Here is a 22515-nt window from a genome sequence, read left to right on the forward strand (position 1 = left end):
TATACTTGTCATCAACAAAAAGCATGTTCTCTTCCCTTTTAAAAGCCTATTTGCATATTAAACCTATCAAACCTAAAGTGAAGTTGCATTTGCATTCAGCATTGTTTCTTGGAGATGCCGTGACCTTACGTGGCTCAGTAGAGGAGATGCTGTTGTTGTCCTGACAAAACTGACAGGAGAAAAAATGAAGCATCTATTCTGATTTTCTACCATCTTACTTGGTGGTCAGTGTTAATGTGTGCTTAATTATGAATATATATTGGGCAGATATTTCTACTGACAGTCAGTCATCCCGACGGCACTCATTCCCTCTCTCTCTCTTCATGTTTCTGGATGACAGCACAGCTAGTGCTGCATTTGCACTTCTGAAAGCTAAGGAATATCTGTCGTGTTTTGTCGAGTTGCCCGTTTCAGTGAAATGTCTTTTGTCAGATGGTGTTGACTGTACTTTAGTTACCTCTAATGCCATAAACATGATTCCAGTTTATTGAACCTTTTATACAAAATATATTTTTTAAAGTTTGCATGTTTGTTTGCTTTTGATATATTGAGAATATAAAGCTCATACTTGAAGAAAAAACAGCTGTATTTTTCATAAGCCCAAAATATGCAATTTGGTGCAGATGCTGATATAAGGCCAATATGCAATACAATGATTGAGAGATCAACAAATAAACTTCTGATGCATCATACTTGATACTGATGATTTAAAAAAAAAAATATAATTTATGGATAATTAAAGTAAAGCTAAGTTTCCTCAGCCCAGTAAATGTCTATAAATTATGCTTATACACTCTAAAAAATGCTGGATTGTTTCAACCCAAATTTGGGTAAAATATGGATAAACCCAAATGTTGGCTTAAAAATGGATTTTAAAAATTTACAGTTGAAATTAAAAGTTGAAGTTGGGTTCAAATTTTAAAATACATTTTTAACCCAACATTTGGGTTTGTCTATATTTGACCCAAATTTTGGTTGAAACAACCCAAACGACTGAAGGCATATACACCAGATTGTGTACAACAGGTTTTTCAGCAAAGTTTATCGTGTTGATCAATTTTAATTTAATTTTAATTTTTTAATAATAAATATGATACAATAGGCTTTATATGGTTAATGATATTGATATTAATGATTTGTACATTGCATTTAATAGATTGCACTTAAGTTTCAATATAACATTTTCAATTGTTTTGTGTAGTGAATAATGGACACCAACCGTGATAACATGACTCTTTTCAATGCTTAACCCAGGGTTTGGCTGACCTTTAAAGATGATATCATGTATTATTATTTCATCTGTCTATTGCGAATCGCTCCGTTTTTACTTTCTTTCATGCCTTAGCTTTTCCAGATCAGTTCGTCTACCTTTCAAAGTGTATAGTGTAAATGCAGATATCTGATATGGGTCACTTTTAAAAGATGTAAACTAGTCGTCCAAAAAAAAAGGATGTATTCTGAGCATCAAGACCTGCTGTGTAAATGCAGCCTAAGATAATACAAAACTTCAAAATAAAAGAAATATCAAAATACACTTATTCTATTAAACATTTTCAGCCTCTGAAAAAGTTTTCAGTTTTCAGCAGAAAGACAAAATATTCTTAAACCAGTTGAAAACAGAACTTGTTTATACGTGGAGAAGTCTGTTATATGATTCTGGAGCTGCTCTCGCCTGATGTCCATAATCTCTAAATGGCCAAATTTCAGACAATTTTTTACATTTCTGTTGCCTCAGAGTGCGCTTTAGTACGTCTGTGTAAACACTGTGTGTATTTGCCGGATGGTTGTGTCTTCTGTAAGGAATAAAATCTCTCTACACAGTCAATTTACGCGTAATATAATTTGCACATAAGATCCTGGAGGTTGTTCTATATGCCGGAGTTGCCAGATCATGTCTAAATGGAAAGAAAAAAATTCATAACATAATATTTAATTTTATAATAGTAAAAGTAATGGAGTGTCCACACTGTTTTTTAGCTGTTGTTCCAAAAGTAAATCCCATTGATTAACAACCTCGGAGTGCAAAACTAGGGCTGTCTTTAAAAGCTTTGTGACTTTTTTTGACTGCTGTCAGTTCAGAGGTTAATTTATAGCTGAGCTCTAATGGGAAAACTGCCTTAATAATTTATTTTCCTTACCTCTACCCATTTCTCTCTCTCTCTCTCTCCAGAGTAAATGACAGTATTCTGTTTGTGAATGACGTTGATGTCCGGGAGGTGACCCACAGTCAGGCAGTGGAGGCCCTCAAAGAGGCGGGCGCTATCGTCAGACTCTACGTATTACGCAGGAAACCCATCGCTGAGAAAGTCACCGAACTCAAGCTCATCAAAGGGCCAAAAGGTATGGACAATAAAACGTATTTGAGTATTAAAGATGTACCACACCATTGTGTTAGTGTATCTTTGGTTTGTGATATTTATATTAATTTAGCAGACTTAAAAATGAGGAATACAACAGAGCGGATTTAGTAGTAAGCTTTGTATTAGTAGGAAACCTGTAGTATTTTTGAATTACCGTGCTCTTCACCCTCATATCCCCCTGAGACGAGAGATTTATGTATTTTTTTGTCTGGAAAAAATCCTCCGATGACGCAAAAATCGTCATTTTCGTCATTGTCCAGAGGCTAAAGACTACAGTCAGTAGTCGGGTCTGTCCCGCATGTCCTCAACCCGCCCATAGAGGGCGATCTCACTCACAGAATGAACACATAGTGTCGGCCATCTTTGTTTGGAAGCTAAGCTAGCAGGCTCTTGTTCTGTGGAGAAAGCTGAGTAGTAGGGGTTACCATCCTCTCCGTCGATGTCCGGGATTCAGCTTTTGCTTTCTGCAGTCGCCATTCATGGTTTACATGCACAGCTTTTGTTTCAATCTAACCGAATTCATTCCGATTGGTGAATCTGAATGTAGTGTTTACATGAACACTAAACAAGTGATCGGTTGATGTGCGTTTTAACATTGCTAAGAAAATTCGAATCCCGGATCCCGAATCCCGGACAGTTTGGGCGATCTGGAAACACATTTTCGGGCAGACTCAACACAGAGACTCACTAGTAGCCTAGACTTGTTTTTTAACGACTGCGCTCTGTTACCGGTAGGCGTGGCCTCCTAGGGCAGCGAAGCAAAGGCATTCTGGGAGTTGTTGTCTTTCATCCACATGAGCCAAAAATACATTTTCTGGCTTTTCTCAGTCTAGAAAACTCCAAATTCAAAAATAATATCACATTTCTTCTACATAAATGACCCATTTTATATACACATTCATCTTTCCAGAGGTGAAGTATCCCTTTAAGGAGGCAATAACACAGAAGCGCTAGCAATACAAAGAATATTTAGGATTTTAGAATATTATCACCCATTATTTAGTTGTTCTGTGTGTGCATCTTTTTAACAAATGAATTGAACGTTTTCTTGCACCTTGCATTTCTCTCTCAGGGCTAGGCTTTAGTATAGCGGGTGGTGTCGGGAACCAGCACATCCCCGGTGACAACAGCATTTATGTCACAAAGATCATCGAGGGAGGGGCGGCTCATAAGGACGGACGACTACAGATCGGGGATAAGATACTGGCGGTAAGACGACACACATGCATCACTGATGAGTACTAATACGCATGTGATAAGATAGACACCCTGTTTAGAGTAGTTCACTTTTAAAAAACTTTTGCTGATAATTTACTCACCCCCATGTCATCCAAGATGTCCACGTCTTTCTTTCTTCAGTCAAAAAGAAATTAAGGTTTTTGATGAAAACATTCCAGGATTTTTCTCCATATAATGGACTTCAATGGGAACCAAACGGTTCAAGGTCCAAAAGACACATTCGGTGCAAACTGCAAACTGTTCAAAGGGCTTTAAACAATTCCAGACGATTCCAGATCAAAATGAATGAATCTTTTTCGGAGTCAATTCGTTTGTTTCGTTCATTGAATCAACCAAATGACTCGGAAAAACAGAGTTTGAACAGGAGAGTCACGAACGCTTATCAGAGAACAGAGCAAGGCGAGCATTTGAGCTTATAAAACTTAAACTTTGTTATTTATTTATTAAATGAGCGATCGTTTCGCTTAATAAGACCCTTATTCATCGTCTGGAATCGTTTAAAGCCCTTTGAACAGTTTGTAGTTTGCTCTAAAACTGTCTTTTGGACCTTGAACCGTTTGGACCCCATTGAAGTCCATTATATGGAGAAAAATGCTAAAATGTTTTCATCAAAAAACTTAATTTCTTTTCGACTGCAGAAAGAAAGACATGGACATCTTGGATGACATGGGGGTGAGTAAATTATCAGCAAAAGTTTTTTTTTCAAAAGTGAACTACTCCTTTAAACGAAGGGAAGACACAGATATTTGCCATCGGTTTGGCCTCTCATTTACACGAAAACCCCGTTTTTATCACAGAAACCGGTTATTTCTAAAAACTCTGGCCAAAGTGGAGATTTCTGATAACAACAGTTATGTGTTGTCGTGTCAACTGGTAGTATAACGGTTCTCAAATGTCACATGCACCAGAAAATGCTTAACGTCATGTGAGCGCAGCGTTATGATGGTAGTCAACGGTGTATTAATGTGTGTTGATGTAAATGACAACTTTTTTGAAAACGATGTGTGCACGATGTTATTTTTGAAAACGGAGGGTGGGGAAATATTTTTTTTACTAAATACTCATCACATAGTCACTGGCTGTTCAATGCTGCCACTTGCTGGTCACAAGTGGAACTACAGGCAGGTTGAGAGAAAAGCAGTTAGTTAATCTATATAGTGTTCACTTTGAAACATTTAAGATCACTTCTTTTTCACTTGCTCCATAACGTCAGTCTCTGCATCTAATGTCAACTGCAGGTGAATAATGTGTGTTTGGAGGACGTGATGCATGAGGATGCGGTGGGTGCGCTGAAGAACACAGCAGAGGTCGTCTACCTCAGAGTGGCAAAGCCAAATAACCTGTACCTTACCAACAACTACAACCCACCAGACCTCACTAGCAGTGAGTACACAGCACGCAGAAACTAAAAATAAACAGTTGTGCTCGAGGATATATCTCATTTCTTTTCAAGTAAAACTCTTAAATATCTTTTCAAGATTGAGTGGCAAACATTAGTAAATCCAGCTTTAACTCACTCCTTGGTGGCAACATGGTGATTTGTGTGCATGTTCACCCTTCAGCGTACTCTCCGCATATGGACGCGGACCTTGGACATCCAAACTTCCTAGCCTCGGATTACCCACAAGCCCTCACTCCCACCTCACCGAGCCGCTTTTCTCCTGTGCTGCATGGCTTAATGGGAGATGACGACTTACCCAGGTAATGCTGTCTGGAAAACTGCAAGCTAATGACTCCGCAGTTCTTGCACATTACAGTATTTTATTGTTGTTTCTTTTAATGAGTGTTATTCATCACCTTGGAATGGATGGGTAAATCAATAAAATAATTGGCAGTAGAGATTAAAAAATCAACTCATTTTACAGCTATGATGCAATCAGTTGCAGAAATTGAATTGAATTGCCAAACTTTGCACTATAGATTTAGTGTTTTGAATGTTTGGTGTCTCCAACTTAAGACCAAATAAATATGCAAACGTTTAAAAAGGTTAGGCTGGATGCTACATTGTTAAACTGGTGACTATTGAGTGGGTTGGGTTTTATCCGATACCAGTACCTACTCTGTATTTTTTAAACGGTTCTTGAAACGGTACTTAATAAAACGAAACCGCACACACTTTGTCAAAATAATAATACCCCTTTATTTACAGGGCCAAACTGGACACAATATTAACTTACAATGTAACATATGGTAATATGCGCTATGAAACCCATTAATTTCAATGGCTTGCGCCGCAGGAGGAGGACGTTTTGTTGCTTTGTCGACAAGAATCCTTGTTTGGGCTTGCGAGTCGGCTAAATAGTTGGTTTACGTTACATTTTGAGTGGACGCCGAAATGGATGCCAATACATTCTGAATGAAAACTTTACTAAAAAAACCCTAGCTATATATTCAGCTAGGGCTGACTTTTTCATAGAAAATAGACAACAAAAGCCTAAATAGATGAACATTCCTAAATAATGTGCTCATCTGCAGCCACAGATGGAGCACCTGTCACTCACAAAATGTATAATGAACCATTTTTTTCCAATTTGATAACGCTTTAAACTAAAAAATAAAAGTGTAGTATCAGCTCTGTCTGACGCATTATACCTTAATTAAATCGATTCTGCAGAATATCACAGCTTCTCTTCATAATTAAAGCTGAACAAGTATCGTATCTAATTTCATTCCCTGCCACTCTCGCCTCAGGCTTGCTCAGCGCCAGACTAAAGGACTAAAGAATCATGGAATAACTTACTTGCAGCTCCCAGATAAAGATAATTATAGCTGGGTGATATGACTGGGTGAGGTGATTTTTTTATGATCAGCACAATTTATTATATAGTAATCCAATCTGAAATTTATTTATACAAAAACATATACATATGGAAGCTTGTTTCCGCCACAGAATGAAAAATGAAAAAGGTAATTGCGACTTTTTATCTCACAATTCTGGCGTTATTTCTCAGAATTGCGAGATATAAAGTCAGGATTTATTGATATAAAGTCGCAATTGCGTGTTGTAAAGTCGGAATTGCGAAATATAAACTATTCCGGGAGGAAAAAAGTTAAGTATTTTTTCCTTAGAATTGGCCTGATAACTCTCAATTGCGAGTTTATATCACACAATTCTGAGAAAACATGTCAGAATTTCGAGATATAAACTCGCAATTGTGAGAAAAAAGTCATAATTGTGAGAAAAAAAGTCTCAATTATTATTATTTTTTTTAATCAGTGGCAGAAACAAGCTTCCATACATATAGCTTTTTATATTTCTTAAAAAAACACAAAATTCATTTTCTGCGTTGCTCTCTGTAGTGAATATTTTCAGCCCGTCTTGCCCAGAGTCAAAGTGGCACAGATGAATCTGCATAATTTTTCTGAAAATAATCAATTAAATCTAGCTATATCTCATCTGGTTAATCATTAATATCATCATATATTGTCATATAATCCAGCCCTAAAATGGCTCAGTGTAACATATAAGACATTAAAGTGCCCCTATTAGGCTATTTTAAAGGTTCCTAATTTCATTTTGGAGGTGAAATGTACACAGATGTGTTACAAACCTATGTAGGAATTATTGACGACTCCTTTCAGGCGGTTCAGAATCAATTATTTCTTTTATTCCTTATTTTTTGTAAAAATAATTATTTGTATAAATACTTTAGCTTGTTTGGATAAATACATCTATAAATTGATTCCCTTACCATATCTGGCTGACAGCACATGATACATCTGTGAAGTAATGTGTGTTTTACTGGCAAAGATTATTACCATTATCCTGGAATTCCTTTGTAATATATATCTCTCCCTTCTGCTGTGTGTCTTAGGGACCCGAGGCGTGTTGTGATCCACAGAGGATCGACGGGTTTGGGGTTTAATATCGTTGGAGGAGAGGATGGTGAGGGAATATTCATCTCTTTCATCCTGGCAGGAGGCCCTGCGGACCTGAGCGGAGAACTGCGCAAGGGAGATCAAATTTTGAGTGTGAGAACATGCAAACACACACACACACACACGTACTCATGTATCAACAACATAATCTCTATATAAAAGGATTTTCACACCATGCTTTTGCATTTTCGGGATTCCAATAACAGCTGCAGTCAAATCACATGTAGAATTACAATAAAGAAAGTACCATGATGTGCTTGATAACTGCAGCTAATACTAGCCATGATGTGCCTGACAACTGCAGCTAATGCTAGCCATGATGTGCCTGACAACTGCAGCTAATGCTAGCCATGATGTGCTTGATAACTGCAGCTAATGCTAGCCATCATGTGCCTTACATCTGCAGCTAATGCTAGCCATGATGTGCTTGATAACTGCAGCTAATACTAGCCATGATGTGCCTGACAACTGCAGCTAATGCTAGCCATGATGTGCTTGATAACTGCAGCTAATGCTAGCCATGGTGTGCCTGACAATTTGCTGCTAATGCTAGCCATGATGTACCTGACAACTGCAGCTAATGCTAGCCATGATGTGCTTGTTAACTGCAGCTAACGCTAGCCATGATGTGCTTGTTAACTGCAGCTAACGCTAGCCATGATGTGCTTGTTAACTGCAGCTAATGCTAGCCATGATGTGCTTGTTAACTGCAGCTAATGCTAGCCATGATGGCAGATCAATGTTTAATTATTTACTACAGGTATACGCACATTCTTTATCTTTTAATGGAGAGTGCGTTTATCTTTGCCCATGTATCATAAAGTGTAACAAATGCTCTTTGCAAAAAAAGGGAAAAAATCCTTATACATTAATATTGTACATATTTATTATAACGCTGCATATTCTTATAATCATATTAATATGCCATTTAAAAGACAGAAATGTTACAATATATTCAAAGTGGAAATTCTTTACATTTAATAATGTTTCCATTATTACCATTTTTACAGTATTTCCTATCAAAGAAATGCAGCCTTGTGGATTTTAGACTCCCATTATTGTACATTTTTAGTATATTGCTAAATATGCTAATTGTCATATTATTATTATTAAAGCTGTTTGGATTAGTTCATGCCAGCATACAGGGATCTGAAAATGCAAATACAAATATATTGAAATTAAATGAGGTAAGAGCCTAATATTCACAGCATAAAGAAAAGTTATTGTTCATATTTCATTTGCTTTCTTAATGCAGTACTATTTATATCAGTGTATCACTTCCGCTGTTGTGATAGTTTAGCAGTCATGTGTTACGGCTGTGAGATGTGTAATATAATGATATGATGTGTTCCTCAGGTGAACGGAGTGGATCTCCGGGTAGCTACACATGAACAAGCAGCAGCTGCCTTGAAGAATGCTGGACAGACTGTAACCATCATCGCTCAGTACAGGCCAGAAGGTCAGAACACACACACACACATTGGGTTTCCATGTTTTATGGGGACTTTCCTTAGACATAATCATTATACTGTACAATCTGTATATTCTATTCCCTTACACTAAATCGACCAATCACAGAACATCCTTCTGCATTTTCAAAAAACATAATTTATTATGATTTATAAGCTGTTTTCCTCATGGGGACCAAATATGTTTTGATCCCCATAACTTAGGGTTTACCTGAACCACACACACACCTGATAATCCTACACACTGGGTCCAAATTTAGCACTTACTAAATACAGGTTAAAAAAGAAAATAAATACAATGTTAATAGGCAGTTTACAGTTAATCTTATAGGAACTAGAAAATATGTGTGTTTGTGCTATATTTATTTAAAAATAATTAGCTCTTGTTTAGATTTTTTGCTATACAATGCATACACTATACAGGTGAAACTAAAAAAAAAATAGAATAACATGCATAATTTCAGTAATTCAACTTAAAAGGTGAAACTAATATATTATAGACTCATTACATGCAAAGTGAGATATTTCAAAGCTTATTTGTTATAATTTGTATGATTATGGCTTACAGCTTATGACAACCTTTTCACAATGATCTTATTTTGACTTTGGGTTTTTCATAAGCTGTAATCCATAATCATCAAAATTATAACAAATAAAGGCTTGAAATATCTCACTTTGCATGTGATGAGTCTATATAATATATTAGTTTCACCTTTTAACTTAAATGAACTTTTGCACCATATTCTAATTTTTTGAGTTTGGTTATACATTTTATTTGTAGCTGATGTCTCAGATAGTTTTTGGCGCCACTGAATACACTAGTGTCAGTGTCAGCACGAGGCGTCAGAAATGTTCATAGCACCGCCAATAATAAATGTTTTAATGTGCCTATATCTGTATAAACAATGGTCTTGATGAGGGGACGAGTCAAATCAGACACGCTCGGGTACGACTCGCATTAGCCAATAGCGATCATATCATATACTGCTATTGGTGAGTAGTTACTTTAGTGGCTTAAGTCAAGCTGACCTTGTAAATGTGTAGTTTTAAGATAAAATGGAAAATTGTGTTTGTTTGTGCAGAGTACAGTCGATTTGAAGCTAAAATTCATGACCTCAGAGAGCAGTTGATGAACAGCAGTATGGGCTCTGGAACAACCACATTACGAAGTAACCCAAAACGAGGGTTTTATATCAGGTAAACGTACAACACACACACACACACACACACCGCAATTCTAAATTACGAACACACTAATGAAGGAGTCACATGTACAAATCCATTCCCTTCCTCTTCTCTGCATCATTTCCTGTCCTCTTTCCACTTGAAAAATGCTTTTTTTCATACTTGTATTTATTACACAAATAGTATATTTTAATAAAATATACTTGAGTAAAAAAGTAAAATGTATTTATTATTTATTTACATAAATTTATTTATATTAAATGCAGTTATCTGAACTTTAGAGTGTTTTTTTAAAGTATATTTTATTATTTATTATTATTTTATATACATTAATGAGCACATATATTTTTGAAAGAACTAAGTGTTTTTAGCTAAGAATAAAGTAAAAGAGGTATACAGTGTAGCTTTAAGTACATCTGTATATTTTGTCATCTTATAATTACGTCTATTGTCTTTGAAATATGATTAAAGTGCACTGACAAATGTACTGACAATCATTTATGGTTAACATAAATTGCTTTATATGTACAAATTTTTAATGAAAGTTATGTCAAAAAAATTTTGCTGATAATTTACTCACCCCCATGTCATCCAAGATGTCCGTGTCTTTCTTTCTTCAGTCGAAAAGAAATTAAGGTTTTTGATGAAAACATTCCAGCATTTTCTCCATATAATGGACTTCAATGGGGACCAAACGGTTCAAGGTCCAAAAGACGAATCTTTTTTCGTGTCATTTTGTTCATTCAACAAACTAAATGAACGAGTTGACTCTGGAAAAGATTAGTTCATTTTGATGAATGAGTTCGAACAGGAGATTCACAAACGCGCATCACAGAACAGAGCAAGGCGAGCATTTGAGCTTATAAAACTTAAACTTAGTTTGTTTGTTTTTTCGTTTCGCTTGAAAAGACCCTTATTCTTCATCTGGAATCGTTTAAAGCCCTTTGAACAGTTTGCAGTTTGCACTGAAACTCTCATTTGGACCTTGAACCGTTTGGTCCCCATTGAAGTCCATTATATGGAGAAAAAACCTGAAATGTTTTCATCAAAAACCTTAATTTTTTTTAAATGAAGAAAGAAATACATGGACATCTTGGATGACATGGGAGTGAGTAAATTATCAGCAAAAGTTTTTTTAAAGTGAACTACTCCTTTAATGTTCATTTTTAAGTTGCAATGAGAAGTGTAGCATTCTATAGTTTCAAATGTGTTTTGCTGCATACTGCGTGCTGTTTAAAAAATAGTATACACTGCTCAGTATGCAGAAAGAACATATATTGGACATAACCAATGAATAACAAGGAAAAGGGCCACATATAAGGTCTGTGTTGCTTAATTTCAACCCAATTCCATGATTTTCCTTTGATGTTCCTCCTTTTCAGTCCTTCTGTCTGTAACTGTCCTCTCTTTTCCCCGTGGCTTATGTCTCTCGCTCTCTCTCAGGGCTCTGTTTGACTACGATAAGACCGCAGACTGTGGTTTCCTGAGTCAGGCTGTGGGCTTTCGGTTTGGAGATGTGCTGCATGTTTTGGACTGTGGAGATGAAGAGTGGTGGCAGGCCTGCAGAGTCAGTCCTCAAGGGGATGAGGAGGAGGTCGGCTTCATCCCCAGCAAGAGGAGGTGTGTGTGTGTGCTTTTGTGTTATCTCCTCTGTTGTCCTTGAACAAAATAATATTCAAACGGCTTAAAGAAGCTTTTTAGCTTTTCACACACTGTTACAAGGACATGCTCTTGACGCATTGATCCGCGCACCGCCCGAACCCAAGATATATCTGTGATAAATGCATAACTGAAGCTCTATCAACAACATGTGAAATGTTAAAACCAATCATTTTCACACTAGATTATAAAAAGGGAAAATTAGGGAAAATAGGGAAAATAAAGTCTTTTTGTTTCTGTGATCAAAACTGATTACTCCAGTCTTCAGTGTCACATGATCTTTCAGAAATGATTTGATGCTCAAGAAACATTTCTTAATATTACAAATGTTTTGTGGATAACCATAATACGTTTTTATCAGGATTCTTTGATGAATAGAAAATTTGAATGAAATAGAAATCTATAACATTCTATGTAAAGAACACTTTTAGTTATTCTTATGCGAATCAAGCTGAAGCAACCAAGTTTACCAGCTTTTATCGCACCAGTTTCACATTAAAGGGATACTTCACCTCTGGAAAGATGAATGCGTGTATAAAATGAGTCATTTATGTAGAAAAGATGTGAACTTATTTTGGAATTTGGAGTTTTCTAGACTGAGAAAAGACAGAAAATGTATTTTTGGCTTATGTGGATGAAAGACAACAAATCCCAGAATGCACTTGCTTCGCTGCCCTAGGAGGCCACGCCTACCGGTAACAGAGCGCAGTAGTTAAACAACAAGTCTAGGCTACTAGTGAGTCTCCGTGATGAGTCTGCCTGAAAATGTGTTTCCAGATCGGCCAAAATGTCCGGGATTGGGCTTTTGCGTTCTTCAGTCGCCGTTCATCATGTTTACTGTGGCGAGCGGGACGAGTGAGGGCCGCGGGAGAACATCGCGAGGCCGGTGGCGTGATTACCGATGAGAGACACCTGTGAGACGCACCGGTCTCGTATCTCTCGCGAATTTTCTTCACAATGTTAAAACGCACATCAACCGATCACATGTTTAGCGTTCATGTAAACACTACATTCAGATTCACCAATCGGAACGAATTCGGTTAGATTGAAACAAAAGCTGTGCATGTAAACAATGAATGGCGACTGCAGAAAGCAAAAGCTGAATCCCGGACATCGACGGCCGGTCATGTCCGTGAAAAAGAGGATGGTAACCCCTACTACTCAGCTTTCTCCACAGAACAAGAGCCTGCTAGCTTAGCTTCCAAACAAAGATGGACGACACTATGTGTTCATTCTGTGAGTGAGATCGCCCTCTATGGGCGGGTTGAGGACATGCGGGACAGACCCGACTACTGACTGTAATCTTTAGCCTCTGGACAAATAAAATCCTCCGATGACGCAAAATGACGATTTTTGCTTGATTAGATGCAAAAAATACATAAATCTCTCGTCTCAGGGGGATATGAGGGTGGAAAGCACGGTAATTCGAAAATAATACAGGTTTCCTACTAATACAAAGCTTAATGCTAAATCCTGAATTAAGGTTTAATCTCGCTTTGGACAAATAGTGCTATTTCAGCTGTGTAACTGTTGTTTTAACATTGTGTTCATCTGGCATTATCGAGAGTGTCACTCATTTTGCAGAAAGCAAACACAAACACACTTTGAGAGTAAAGAATGCAGTTACAATGTCCTCAAAATTAAGGAGATCGTGGCCAAAAAAGTAAGTAATATCATTCAAGCAACAAACAACAGCATCAGATGTGCACAATTCCCCCTCAGCATTTCTTTTCCTGTTTTTATTGATCTTGTCATTCATTCAAGCACTCTCTCTTCCAGGGTTGAGAGAAAAGAGTGGTCGCGCTTGAAGTCACAAGAAAGGGTAAGCTCAATGCAAAAACACAAACAGCGCTTTGCAGTTCATCCCATTCAGACATTTTTCTTTAAATTACTCCAAAAACATTGGGCTCTTCTCCTATGAGATTTGTTGTCCTGCTCTATAATGTTTTCTGGTTTAGGCTAGCAGTGGTGTGTGTGTGTGTGTGTGTGTGTGTGTGCAGCTCATGGGAGTCTATCAAGGAGTTGTTTAATGAAAGCATTGAAACTCCTGGGCTTGTGCTGGCTGTACACACATGCACACCGTTCTGGAGGTTTCCTCGGGAAGTTAACATTTTAAGCTTATCTTTTTCCTCTCTTTCACTCTCCGGAAGACAGGTAGCTCTTTCGAGCTAATGCAAACACAGCAAATGGTGTGCATTAAGCATGACTGATGTTTAGCATGTGTATTTTAGCATTAAAAACAAACAATTCCCACTTGCGATTATGGCATTGTGGTGGTAATAATATATAGAGCTTGTAAAATGACATTTGCAGACAAAAACACACCTTGAGACAGGGTAAAAACATCCACACGCTCATGTTACTGTTCCTGGTTTATGTCAATCTAGGTTTCCCAGACACACACAATGCCTTTGGACATTTTTCTCTACACTTTGTCACAGGGTTACCTTCTCAAAAAACTTTTGCTAATTTACTCACTTTCTTCAGTCGAAAAGAAATTAAGGTTTTTGATGAAAGCATTCCAGGATTTTTCTCCATATGATGGACTTCAATGGGAACCAAATGTTTCATGGTCCAAAAGACATTTTCAGTACAAACTGCAAACTGTTCAAAGGGCTTTAAACGATTCCAGACGTTTAAATTTTGTACTGAAAGTGTCTTTTGGACCTTGAACCGTTTGGACCCCATTGAAGTCCATTATATGGAGAAAATGCTGGAATGTTTTCATCAAAAACCTTCATTTCTTTTTGACTGAAGAAAGAAAGACGTGGACATCTTGGATGACATGGGGGTGAGTAAATTATCAGAAAAAGTTTTTTGAAAAGTGAACTACTCCTTTAAAAAAAGAAGTGTACTTAATAGTTGCATTTATTGTGCACTTGTAGAACAAAACTTCTAATCTTAAAGTCATATTTTTAAAACACTGTCTATTTAAATAAAAGACCACTTAAATGTACTTAAAGAGAGTAAACTTTCATGACTATGTTTGCTAACTTTTTTTTAAAGTCCACTTTAAAATAAAGCTTTTAATTTGACATTATCACAAAGTACATTTTAAAACACTATGTTTAAATTGTTTTTTTTTTGTTTTTTTTAAAAGCACACTAATTTTGATGTGTTGACTGACATACTAAAGCACATGTAAAGTACTTGATTATAATTTTTATTGTGGTGTGTAGTTTAATATTACATTTAAATTTTAAATTGCACATTTATCATCACAAATGTATAATAACAATAAAATTAATTACATGGCATACAAGTTTAAATAGAAAAAATGACAATAAAGTAGGGCTGTGAAACGATTAATCACAATTAATCGCATCCAAAATAAAAGTTTGTGTTTACATAATATATGTGTGTAGTGTGTATAATTACTTTGTATATATTATACACACATATGCATGTATATATTTAAGAAAAATGTGTTATTAATATATCAACTATTTATATTTATGTATAGTATTAATTTTGTATAAATGTATATAAAGTATATACATGCAAATATTTCCTAAATATATACAAGCATGTGTGTGTGTGTATATATATATATATATAAAATAATTATACAAAGTGCACCCACATATATTATGCAAACACAAACTTTTATTTTGGATGCGATTAATCGTGATTAATCGTTTCACTGCCCTACATTAAAGTATATTTTGGTTCACCATAAATGCTTGTCATTTATAAATGCTGGGCATTCGATGGTACACTTTAAGTGTATTTTCATAAGACAATAATAGAATAATAATTATGAAACGACATATAAAGATGGAATTAAGTCCTAATTTAAAAAAAATCACTCTAATGTTCAGCTAATTGCAGTTTTAAACTATAATACATTTTCATCTAAGGCAATTAAGTGTCTGAAAACATTTACATTTAATTCACACTTAACTATTGTCACGGGTGCGGGTTCAGGCAGAAGGACGAACAGGCAGAGTCCAGAAAAGCTCCAATACAAAAGGTTTATTCTCAAATAACAGGAAACAGGCAGGCGAAACACAGGGTAACATTAACATCGACCGACAAGGACAGACTGAATGGGAAGGAACTAAATACACACAGGAATCAAACTAAACGAGGTGAAAACAGGTGAAACAGATGAATACAGGACGCTGAACGGGAGGCTGATGAGGGAGTGAGTTCAGGTGTGGAGACAAGAGGATCCTGGGAAGTGTAGTGCTGGAGACGCAGACAGGATGGTGCAGACGAAGACTGTGACAACTATATATTTTTTAAAGTATATTGTCTCCATTTTTAAAAGTATGCTAAAGTGTACTTCTGCTCATCTCATTAATGCAATATTTCCGACAGGACATCACATACACTTGTACGCTGTTATTACCTCTTCAAGACAGGACAAATGATGCAATAACTGGATGTTTGCAGCTGATGTAGGAAACAGTCTATTACAGTTTGATAAGCATTGTACCTTGTATTTTCCCTTTGACAGGACCGAAGTCGAGACAGTATAGGCTCACAGGGTGAGTTACAGCCTTCTTTTTCCTCACAGTATTACATATATATGTTTTGTTGCTGAATGCATTGTAAACAGAAACTGATGTAAGTGTATTTGTTTTCTCTCAGGAAGGGAAGAGGCAGTACGGAGTTACGAGACCGTTGCACAAGTGGAAGGTTGGATAACTCAACTGAGACATTTATGCGTTGGCTCTGATACAAACCCCAGTGAGATACCTCGCTTTCTACGGTCTACGCAGGCAGCATAAAATCAAAAAAAATAAAAACTTTATTCTCTATGTGACTCAATTCAAACACTGCATATATAGACAAAAGCAACCACACAAATAGCACTCCTCATGTAAAGTGCACTAATGCTGAAAGTTCATTTGAATAGAGCACTACTGATGTGAAATCAGATATTTCTAGATGTATTTATTGTTATAGATACCATTTTCAGTAGTGGTGTCAAGTATTTGAGTAGATCTACCTAGTTACTGTACTTAAAGGAGTAGTTCACTTTTAAAAAAAACTTTTGCTGATAATTTACTCACCCCCATGTCATCCAAGATGTCCATGTCATTCTTTCTTTAATCGAAAAGAAATTAAGGTTTTTGATGAAAACATTCAAGGATTTTTCTCCATATCATGGACTTCAATGGGAACCAAACGGGAACCAAATGGGAACCAAAACCAAACTCTGTTCTGTGATGTGCGTTTGTGACTCTCCTGTTCGAACTCGTTCATCAAAATGAACAAATCTTTTTTCGTGTCATTGGTTGATTCAACGAACGAATTGACTCGGAAAAAGATTCGTTCATTTTGATGAACGAGTTCGAACAGGAGAGTCACGAACGCGCATCACAGAACAGAGCAAGTCGACCATTTGTGCTTATAAAACTTAATCTTTGTTATTCATTTATTAAATGAGCAATCGTTTCGCTTGATAAGACCCTTATTCATCGTCTGGAATCGTTTAAAGCCCTTTGAACAGTTTTCAGTTTGCACTGAAACTGTCTTTTGGACCTTCAACCGTTTGGTTCCCAATGAAGTCCATTATATGGAGAAAAATCCTGGAATGTTTTCATCAAAAACCTAAATTTCTTTTCGACTGAAGAAAGAATGACATGGACATCTTGGATGACGTGGGGGTGAGTAAATTATCAGCAAAAGTTTTTTTAAAAAGTGAACTACTCCTTTAAAGGTGCCATCTGGAACTAAAAATCTAAAAATATTCCATATTCCATAACAGATGGGGGCAGTATACCTCCAGAAAATGTGTTGTGCCGCTGCCGCACGCACTCACGTCTTCAAACAACACAAACGAGCGCTGTTTTGCTCTCTTTCTCCGCATATTATTCAAATCATTTGACACGATAGTAAAAGGTCGGAAGACCGCAGTTTCACGTGGAGCATTTGGAGATTTTTAGAGATCAGAGACTAAATGAACAACATCTCAACACTAAATGATGAAGACCGACTCATAGACGCCTGTCTCAAAAACAAGCTGTTGCATTTCGATGATATGGGAAAATAAAAGCCTGCAGGCTATTATTTTAAGTTTACGGTATTCGTTTTGTTCATATTACACTTTTATTGTTAGTTTGAATTAATTTGACAGACAGCATTCGCTGCTGCCAGCTCTCACGAATTCACCGTGAGACACATGCAATTAACACTTAGCAAGCAGGTTAGTTAAGCTCTCAGATTCTGTCAATTTTATTATGCAATTCAAACAATAAATACCGTTTTGGCGCTTGTACATGTTACACCACAGATCCCTAGCGCACGTGAACCGATCGTCTCTACTAGCTAATTGAAAAAGAACCCGAACACTTTTGAAAGATACAGTATGCTACAACTTACCAAAATGTATTCCTCATGCATAATGTCAACCAATCATTTTTTGAACTCTTCCCTGAACTGAAATGTAGTAATGGGCTGTATTTCCACACGACTGACATCAGGTTTAAGTACACACACGCCGCGCGACTCACTCGTGTAGTGCAGTTTGGCTGGTGGTAACGTTGCCCGTCCGCATACCGCCTCCCATGGCCGGAACTGGTATTACGACACCTGCCGGGCCGGGGCTAGTAATTTAGCATGCTAATTTAGGTTTATATCTCGGCAGCACTATAACTTGTCAGTTTTTTAATGACATCTTTGCACTTATTTCTTCTCATTCTTTTGATGCGTGTAGCTCATTTTTTGGATATTTTTACCTTAATTATTACATATGGCACCTTTAAGTATCTTTTCGGCTACTCTGTACTTGGATTGTCAGCATCTTTTAGTCTCTACTGAACTACATTTTTGATTATGTACTCCTGTACATTTGTAATGAGTAAAGCAATTACTCATTACATTTTGCACGGCGCCAAACTTTTTTCTGCAGCAATTTCTGCTACAAAAGAAGCGATATCACCATCTACAGGACATTGAAGGTACTATATCTTGTGAGTTTTGCCCTTACTCACCTAAACTTATCAACAAGGTTTTTTTACACTAGCAGGCAGTTGTTTCACATATGAGATGAGGACATGTGCCGTGTCGTAATAAACCTCAGTCAGGTTAGACGCCATATTCAATTTATCGCCAATGAAAACGAAGCTGTGAGGGATAGAGATATCTTTTCAATGGCATACACTGTATAAAAGTCCTAGTTTTTAAACTGTTTCTGTTTACTAAAAGTTGTTTTCAGAAAGACGTTTCATCAGCTGAACAATCGTTTCGTTGTTAAAGGAGTAGTTCACTTTTAAATAAAACTTTTGCTTATAATTTACTCACCCCCATGTCATCCAAGATGTCCATGTCTTTCTTTCTTCAGTCGAAAAGAAATTAAGGTTTTTGATGAAAACATTCCAGGATTTTTCTCCATATAATGGACTTCAATGGGAACCAAACAGTTCAAGGTCCAAATGAGAGTTTCAGTGCAGCTTCAAAGGGCTTGAAACGATTCCAGACGATGAATAAGGATCTTGTCAAGCGAAACGATCGATCATTTAAAAAAAAAAATAACAAAGTTTAAGTTTTATAAGCTCAAATCGTTCCAAACCCGAAAACTTTTGAGTTTAGAAAAACAAATGAAGATCTGAGAGCTTTCTGTCCCTCCATTGACAGCTACGCAACTACCACTTTGATGCTTCAAAAAGTTATAATCCATATGAATTGAGCGGTTTAGTCCAATCCTTCGAAAGAGACTCGATCGCTTTATATTATTTAGGCTTTTATTCGCATATAAACAATCATCAACTCACACAGTGGTAAACAGAAGCTCAAGCAAGTTTGCTTGATGTGTGAGAACCAATGAGGTTCGTTCTCGTGCATAAAGCAGGTTCGGTTGAGCTTCTGTTTATGTTCGCTGATCAATGTTTAAATGTATATAAAAGCCTAAATTAAATCTGTTTGTCATATAAAGCGATCGAGTCTCTTCAGAAAGTTTCGGACTAAAGTTTTACGATCTCTTTATGAACTTTTTAAAGCATCAAGGTGGTAGTTGCGTATCTGTCAATGGAGGGACAGAAATCTCTCAGATTTCATCAAAAACCTCTTCATTTGTGTTCCAATCATGAATGAAAGTCTTACGAGTTTGGAACAACATGAGGGTGAGTACTTAATAATTTTCATTTTTGGGTGAACTGTCACTTTAAGCTTTTTCTAATCTTCATTTTGCTTCCCTCAGTTTTTGTATGGGGAGCGCACCTATAGCTCACTAGGGTTGGGAACTGAGCCACTGAGTTTCTAGCTTATGTCATATTGTTCTTTCTCCTCACATCCATTTTTGCTTTGTCTACCAGTGTATGTATTCGTACAGTCTCTGTCTCATCTCTCATCCAATTTAGTGCACTACGCGAGGCCGATCATTATTCTGGGCCCGGTGAAGGACCGAGTGAATGATGACCTGCTGTCTGAGTTCCCAGACAAGTTTGGCTCTTGTGTCCCTCGTGAGTATTCCTCATCTCCGTCGTCACGCTCAGATGCATATTGCTCTCAAAAGTGCTTTCTCAACATTGGTCTGATGCAATTTCCGTCTTATTAATTATCAAAAACCGTCGTGCCGCTTCATATTTTTGTGGGAAACTATAATGCAATTTGTTTTCAGGATTCTTTGATGAATATAAACTTCAAAAGAGCAGCATTTATTTAAAATAGAAATCTTCTGTAACATTATAAATGTATTTACCGTCACCTTTTGATCAATTTAATGCGTCCTCGCTGAATAAAAGTGTTTTAAATCATACCCTAACCTTTTAAATGGTTGAAACAAACATATTAAACGGCAAAGCTGTTTTTAATAGCAAAAGTTTTTTATATTTTGCTGTCACAGTTCTGATTTCATTAAAAAAAACTAAAAATTTGAAGCGTGCCTAAAATGTCTTCAAGCAATAAACAGCCATTTTCAACACAGTTGCCAATAAGTGCAACTGATATCATAGTCATGAGATGATGTCATCGCTCTTTCTCAGATACGACACGACCCAAGCGGGAATATGAGGTGGATGGACGGGACTACCATTTTGTGTCGTCGCGGGAACAGATGGAGAAAGACATTCAGAACCATCGTTTCATTGAGGCGGGCCAGTACAACAGTCACCTGTACGGGACCAGCGTTCAGAGCGTGCGAGAGGTGGCAGAACAGGTACGTTTGTGGGTAAAACAATGAACTTGTGTATCACTTTTGCAAATCTTAAAGGGATAGTTCACCCTTAAATGAAAACTCTGTCAGTATTTACTCTCCCTCATGTTGTTCAACCCCGTAAGACTTTCGTTCATCTTCAGAGCTGGATCACTCCATTTATAGGCATATAAGGGAAGGAAACTTGCCTGGCCAGAAAAGTTATTAAAGACATTGTTAAAATATTCCAATTGACAACCAGAAGTGCTGCGCTATTAAGGCCCGTTCACACCAAGCACAATAACTATAAAGATAACTATAAAAATACAATTCTAAAAATCGTTCTCCATATTAAATGGTAACTAAACCCCTGGTCAGAGCCTGACTCCACCCACTGGCAATATTTGAAAATGCTGAAAAAGTGGGCTAACCCCAGCTGAGATAGAGGGGACGAAATAGAGGCTAAAACACTCTATCCTGGTCGTTTTCAATACTCACAATTCCAATTCCTGACTCCCAACAGTGGTTTTGACGACACAAGATGGTTTTTATACTGCCAAGGGCGTAGCTCGCGTGGTGAGCTGAAACCTGCGTACGCCACGAAGTGCGGAAAATTCAACTGCAGTAGCCACCATTCAACCTGAAGAGGGCAGCACTAAGACGTTTTTACACCATATCTTGTAGAAATAGGACACTTTATACACAAATGTCAAAAAAGTTACTCGAATCAATGACTGGTATTAATAAAGATCCATTCTTACAGATCATTAACTAAAAAAAGTTGGGTTAGTGTTTAGTTACTCTTTAAAGAATAACAGACACAACTATAACGATAAAGAAACGAGGAACAATATCGTTGGCATCACTTTCAGAACGACTTTTTTCCAGCCGTCCACTGAAAAAACACAATCACAATCCATTCTACTTTAAAGGTCTCGCGCATTTAAAATGATGACATTGCACAGAAGTTAATCATCGAGGTACAAAAAAATCCTCCACTGTTTGACAAGTCAAACCCCCTTTTTGAGGATACGTTAACAAAGATGGATATATGGAAAGCAATCGGTCGTGTCCTGGGAATAAATGGTGAGAAGTATTAACAAAGAGATATTTTTGCAATCTATGCAGTTTAGCATAGTGTAACACAATTACCTCAGGTAGGCTACTTGACAACATTTCTGAAGTTGCAGTGAAAAAGGCGTTGTATAGGCTTCATAAAGCCAATGTTTTTATCCCATCATTGACTTCGTCAGCTAAATTCACTGTTATATATTACGCTAGACTTGCTAGATTCACTGTTTAGATGCGCTCCCAACTCCTCTCGTCGTCATTTTTGTTCGTTTTTCTGCGCACAAAAAGTATTCTCGTCGCTTGATAAACTTAAGATTGAGCCACTGTAGTCACTCGGACTATTTTAACGATGTCTTTAATAACTTTTCTGGGCCGGCAAGTTTCAATCCCTCAAGAAGCCTATGGAGGGGGTTTGACCTAAAAATATCAAAATACTGCGGAAACAAAGACACCTACATCTTGGATGCCATCTTGGATCCAAGATGTAGGCCTATTTCCAGAAAATAGGCCTATTTCCAGGTTTGGCCGGTAAACATGGTAATTATACCATTTTCTGGACATCCTTCTCCTT

General features: G+C 37.0%; 1 protein-coding gene across 5 annotated transcripts in view; it reads left to right on the forward strand.

The window, feature by feature from the left end:
• Positions 1-22515, forward strand: part of dlg4a (discs large MAGUK scaffold protein 4a) — a 146417-nt gene that overhangs the window by 118653 nt on the left and 5249 nt on the right. For all 5 annotated transcript variants that reach the window (XM_039662424.2, XM_039662423.2, XM_039662420.2 and 2 more), the window contains 13 exons: positions 2171-2340; positions 3433-3569; positions 4838-4982; positions 5162-5300; positions 7415-7571; positions 8835-8937; positions 10030-10144; positions 11576-11752; positions 13571-13613; positions 16254-16284; positions 16388-16435; positions 20101-20202; positions 20725-20897. In XM_039662424.2, the coding sequence (XP_039518358.1) occupies positions 2171-2340; positions 3433-3569; positions 4838-4982; positions 5162-5300; positions 7415-7571; positions 8835-8937; positions 10030-10144; positions 11576-11752; positions 13571-13613; positions 16254-16284; positions 16388-16435; positions 20101-20202; positions 20725-20897 (1540 nt within the window). The remainder of the gene's footprint in view (positions 1-2170; positions 2341-3432; positions 3570-4837; positions 4983-5161; positions 5301-7414; positions 7572-8834; positions 8938-10029; positions 10145-11575; positions 11753-13570; positions 13614-16253; positions 16285-16387; positions 16436-20100; positions 20203-20724; positions 20898-22515) is intronic.

This window comes from Pimephales promelas, chromosome 4 (assembly GCF_988280905.1).
Source record: "Pimephales promelas chromosome 4, fPimPro1.hap1.1, whole genome shotgun sequence".
NCBI classification, from domain to species: Eukaryota; Metazoa; Chordata; class Actinopteri; order Cypriniformes; family Leuciscidae; genus Pimephales; species Pimephales promelas.